This window comes from Leptonychotes weddellii, unplaced genomic scaffold (genome assembly GCF_054177405.1).
Source record: "Leptonychotes weddellii isolate Sample4059 unplaced genomic scaffold, ASM5417740v2 HiC_scaffold_5726, whole genome shotgun sequence".
Classification (NCBI taxonomy): domain Eukaryota; kingdom Metazoa; phylum Chordata; class Mammalia; order Carnivora; family Phocidae; genus Leptonychotes; species Leptonychotes weddellii.
The window spans coordinates 3,408-8,894 of NW_028025411.1; the positions used below are offsets into that span (position 1 = coordinate 3,408).

The window sequence follows — 5,487 nt, forward strand, 5'->3', positions numbered from 1 at the left end:
CACGTTCTGGGCACCCTGCTCCCCGATAACCATCCCCCAAGGACAGTGAAGTGCTTCCCCAGATGGATGGCCCTCAGCCAGGGGGAGAAAGCAGTCTGGAGCTCCCTCACGGCCCGAGTCTGTGGGCCCACCCTGCCTGCCTGGCTCAGCCCGGCAGCAACCACCGGGGGTGCGGCTACCTTCTCTCCTGGGAGGGAAGGGTGGAGGCAAGCCTCAGGCCTGCCCCTGGGGCTGCACCTTTGATGATGTCCTCCCCCATGCCCCTTGCCCCCACTGTCCCTGTTAGCCTCAAAGATTAGGCTTTGGGGTTTCCAGGTTTTGTTCAGTTTCTTGTTCCTTCTGCAGTTCTAGACACTGAGCTGTATCTATTGGGATGGATGGTCTTTGGCCTGGGGATGAGCAGATGGCAGGGAGGGGACAGGAACCAGGTCCCAGGCACGCAAAGGTGGGCAGGGAGCCGCAAGGGGCCTAAGCTAGTTTCCAGATGCAGGTGTGGGGCGGGTCCTGGGTCTGTGGGCCCCTTGCCACAGCTGGGACACAGCCCCAGACTTTCCCCAGTGAGGATGGCTGTAACCACAGAAACAAGCACAGCAGAAGCTCTGCCAGGCCTGTCTGGGGGCTCCCGGCCCCTCCTGGGTTGAGGGCATGATGCCAGGTGCCCCAGGCTCCTGAGCCTTATTAGAGCCTAGGGCTAGCCCACCCAGACCCTGGGGGCACCTCCACTGCAGTGGGGCAAGATCTAGATTCGTTTTATTTATTTTTTTAAAGATTTTATTTATTTGACAGAGAGAGACACAGCGAGAGAGGGAACACAAGCAGGGGAAGTGGGAGAGGGAGAAGCAGGTTTCCCGCCGAGCAGGGAGCCCGATGCGGGGCTCGATCCCAGGACCCTGGGATCATGACCCGAGCTGAAGGCAGATGCTTAACGACTGAGCCACCCAGGCGCCCTAGATTCGTTTTCTATTGCTCTGTAGTAAACGACCACCAACATAGCAGCCTACAACCACCCAAATTTATTAAATCACAACTCTGTGGGCCAGAAGTCTGGGTGGGCTCCACCGGGCTCAAGGGCTTGGCCTGTGGGGCGGCCTGGTGGGGCTCTCATCTGGAGGCCAGGGGGAGCTGGGTCCCAGGCTCATTCAGCTCCTTGCTGTTGTAGCAGTGAGGGGCTTCCCTGCTGGCTGTCAGCTGGGGGCTGCCCTCAGCTCCTGGAGGCCGCTCCATCTTCAAAGCCAGCAATGGAGAAGCATCTCCCTGGGGCTGAATCCCTCTCACACTTGGAAGCTCCCTGACTTCCTCCTGAGAAAGGGGGCCCAGAGGCCAGACCGGGCACCAGCTGGCTTGCCTGTCTCTGGGGACCCAGGCCCAGCCCCCCCGCTGAAGCTGAGAAGGGTAAATATGAGAAGGAGGGGAGGGGGGCGGGAGGGATTGTGAGACAGCTCCCCCCTCCCCGCTCCCCCAAATGGGAGACTCCTGGAGGAGGGTTGGCGGCTAGGGCTTGGTGAGCCCTATGGAGGAGGCACGGATGGACAGATGGATGACACCTTAGCTTTATAAGTCCTGTGAGCCTCAAGTTGGAAGGGGCAAGGTGTGGGGAATGGGCAGGTCCTCAGAGGGACCCCAGCCTCTGGCTCCAGGTCAGTGTTCCTGCATTAGAGGCTAAGGCGAGCCTGAATCCAGGGGCTGTAAGCGGCCACATTGGTGTAGACCCCTGGACGGTTGGGCAGGGCACAGCCCTTGCCCCAGCTCACCACGCCCACCAGGACCCAGCGCCCGGATCTCACGCAGGTCAGGGGTCCCCCAGAGTCACCCTGCAGGAGAAAGGCAAGCTTAGGTCTCAACCCTTTGAAGATTTGGGATGGCAGTGCCAGGACCCCAGTCCCTAAGGCGGTGCCTCTGGGTTAGGGGACAGGATGTACGGCCCCTGGGTTCCAAGGAGGGAGGGCGGGTGCTGGACACAGGACCTAGACTCTAGGGGTCCAGGCAGCTTCCCGCACCTGACAGGCGTCTTTGCGGCCCTGGACGTAGCCGGCACACAGGTTTCCGGGCAGCACTATATGCTCCGCGCCGGGCACGTCGGTGCCCACGTGGTAGAGATGGTCACAGGTGCGCGCATCCAGCAGCGGCACCCTTACTCCCTGCAGAGGTCGCCAGTCTGGAAGTGGCACTGGCGGGGGCGGGGGGGGGAGGAAGGGGGGCTTCTGAGAGCTGGGAGAGGCAGGGGCTGAGAAGCCTGCCCCGCCGGGCCAGGCAGGACTCGCTGGTCTGACTGGGAGGAAGAGGATTGGGTCCCCGGAGGTCGCGCTGAGCCCCGGACTGCGACAGCGCGGCGCTAGCCTTCCCGGTCAGAGGGAGGTGGAGAGGGATCCCGCGTCCCTCCCGGCCGGACCCCCGGGCCCCGCCCCCCCGCCTCACCTCCCGGCCGCAGGCTGCCCCAGCCGGTGACCCAGCACGGTGTGCCGGGGGGCGGGCGCGCCCCGGGCTCGGGCAGGCAGACGGGCTGGATGCGGGCGCTCAGGGGCACCGGGCGGCGCAGCTGCAGCAGCGCCAGGTCGCCGCGGGCGCGGTCCTCGGAGTAGTCCGGGGGCAGCAGCACCCTGCGCACGGGCGCCGAGAGCGCGCGGGGCGAGGCGGAGCCCAGGTGCAGCGCCCCGAGGCGCACGCGGTACTCGGACGGCAGCGTCGGCCTGCGCGACAGGGGGCGACGCTGCTCACGGCTCCCGGGCCCGCCACACCTGCCCCCTGTCCCTGGGCCCCGCGCCCCCCGCCCTTCCGCTGACCTGGGGAAGCAGTGCGCTGCGGTCAGCACCCACTGGGGGGCGATGAGCGAGCCCCCGCACACGTGCGCCCCGCGGTGCTGGATGCTCGCCTGCCACGGCCACTGTCCGTCCCGGGCGTCCCGGCCCCCCACGATGCGACTCGACACCTGGGGCTGCCCGCAGGCTGCAGGGGACAAGGGGGACGCGAGGGAGGGCAGAAGACTGGGGGCCTGGGATGTGGGTGGGGTCGGGGAGACACAGGGCCAACGTCAGGGACTCTGAGGCTTCCTTACCTGCAGACTCCAGCGTCCCTGTCCCAGCAGCTCCTGCAGGAGGAAGCAGGGAAGGCACTGGATTATGGCCTTGGTGTCCGATAACAGGCCAGGGGGAGGGATGTCAGAGATTAGGAAGGAGGGTGAAACACTTGTCGCACTGACCTGGTGCCAGGCTTTTGTGCAATCAACACGTTGGCCTGGTTACCCACTTTAACCCTCCCCAGGGCAGTGTGAGGTGGGGACTCACACCTCGGACACACACGGGCACATCGGAGCTTGGAGGGCCCACGGTCAGTGATGGGGAGAAGGTGAACCGGTGAAGCCAAGGTTAGGGTGCCCCGGAGTGCTCTAGGGGAACCAGGCCAGAGAGCGGTAGGATGGGGCATCTGGGAACCCCCCAGCCCCTGCCCCCCACTCACCCAGCAGCAATAGGAGCAAGACCCAGAGGCAGGAAGGCCTCCTCATTGTGTCTTCAGGGCTGGGCCTGTTTAAGGGCAGCACAGCTCAGGGTGGGGACTCTGGTCAGAACCTGCAAGGAGACGAGAGGAGGGTCCTAGCCCAGGCCCCAGAGGCCCTCTGTCTTCCCTCAGCCCCCAGTTGGTCCTGGACCTATCCCCGGGGGCCCAGGTTCTATGCGCTTCCCTCTGCCCACACCCCAGGGACTACGGCTGTCCCCCCAACCCCTGCGAGATTTGAGCACCCTCGGCATCCACAGGAACCCTGGAGCCTGGCCCCTGGCCACCACCTAGTTCCATTGCCTGCCGGCCGCCCCCTCCTGCCCTAGAGGCCCCTGCACCCTGCTCTCACCCTCGTGGCTTGTGCCCTCCCTGCTGACTGGGCAGGGGGAGGGCCTGGGGGCTTAAAGGGCCAGAGGGGGTGGGGGCCTCGCCAGGGGGTGATTAAGGAGCCAGGGCGGGGCCTCAAACAAAGATGCTTTGAGCAGCACTTTTGAGGTGGCAGGAAAGGGACACCTGGGTTTGTCAAAGGACACCTGGCTTGGGCCACGGTGCTGAGAGCTGGGGGTGGGAGCCTGCACTCAGGCAGCCAAGGGCGGGGGCGGAGGGCTGCGGTCAGGCCAGGAAGCTCTGGAGAATCCTTGGCAGCTCATCTCTGAACCTGATCCTAGCTCCTGGTTCCTGTTAGTGCTGGTCACGGAGCTTGTGAACACTACTGTTCTGTCCAGAAATCCCAGCACGGCCGCCCCCACGGAGCCGCACCCAGATCCTGCTCTGCACTAATTCGAAGTGGGGGATGGCTGGTTGAAAGCGGCCAGCACTCCTTGCTTGACCAGAAGCAGAAGCGGACTTGACATTGGGGAACTGTCCTCTCTTGAATTCGGTGTGGCCAGGACAACGAGGCTGCTAGCCTTGGTGAAGCTGGTAGATGCTGGGAACAAGAGTCGGCAGAGGGGTGGGCCCGGACTGTGTCCACCACCCAGAAGGCTCTGGAGCTCCTTTCTGCCTGGTCAACTCTGCTCCGCCCCGGCCTCCTGGAGCGCCTTCCTGCCCGGCCATAACTCCGTCCCGGGCATGTCACTGTGTGCGGTGACATGTGATGGAGGAGGCCGGACTCACGGCTGCTCGACTCCTCTCTGTGAGGTGGGGTCTGAGTGTCTATCTTGGCCCTGGCTGCCAGAACAGAATGCCAGACTGAGCCACTGAAACAAACATTTCTCACAGTTCTGGAGGCTGCCGAGTCCAGGAACAAGGTGCTGGCACGGTGGGTCCCATTCTGAGACCTCTGTTCCTGGCACGAAGGCGGTTGCGGCCTCTTCCCTGCCTCCGGGGCGGGGGGAGAGGTGTTGGGACGCAGAGAGAGCTCTCTGACGTCTCTTCTTATAGGGGCCTAGGGGATCAGAGCCTCACTCTCAGGACCCATCCTAACCCTGGCCCCTTCCATAAAGGGCCGATCTCTAAATATAGTCATGCTGGAGGGTGGGCTTCAAAACATGAATTTTGGAGGGGACACAGACATCCAGTCCATAAAGGTCCTTGAGGGCCAGAGCAGTGCCCAGCGTAGAGCATGCACTGTGAGTGAATGGGGTGAGCAGGGCAGCAGGCTGGGGGTGAGGGCAAGGGCTACGGGAGAGGGAACTTGGCACCCACCTCTCATGGGAATGGAGGGAGGGCAGCCCCAGGACTGACCCCTGCGGCCCCTGCTCAAGCCCGAGGTGTCTGGTACCAGGCTGTGACCCGCTCTCCCTGCAGCCCCCAGGCCCTGCGGGCGGGCTAATCTTCTGTAAGAGGCTGTTGTGAAGAAGAGCTGGGTCAGCCCAGGCCCCGCCAGGTAGCCTGGCTCACTCAAACGCGATGAAAGCGCAAGGAGAATAAAGAAGCTCCCTCCTGTCCTCCCAAGACTCCTGACCTTTTATGACCTGGGGTTCAGCTGCCCCCGGAGGCCTTGGTGGCAGTGGGGCCGCAGGTGTTCCCCTTGGGGCAGCTGGAGAGCCTGGT

At 64.0% G+C, this 5,487-nt stretch overlaps 1 protein-coding gene across 1 annotated transcript; it reads right to left on the reverse strand.

Annotated features, from left to right (window-relative positions):
• Positions 1 to 790: 790 nt before the first annotated feature.
• On the reverse strand, positions 791 to 3,557 carry PRSS33 (serine protease 33). The gene is made up of 6 exons (XM_081811126.1): positions 3,454 to 3,557; positions 3,053 to 3,085; positions 2,781 to 2,943; positions 2,416 to 2,687; positions 1,998 to 2,167; positions 791 to 1,811 (listed from the first exon to the last, which is right to left on the reverse strand). The coding sequence occupies exons 1-6, from the start codon at positions 3,497 to 3,499 to the stop codon at positions 1,653 to 1,655; spliced, it is 843 nt and encodes a 280-aa protein (XP_081667252.1). The 5' UTR covers positions 3,500 to 3,557; the 3' UTR covers positions 791 to 1,652.
• Positions 3,558 to 5,487: the final 1,930 nt, after the last annotated feature.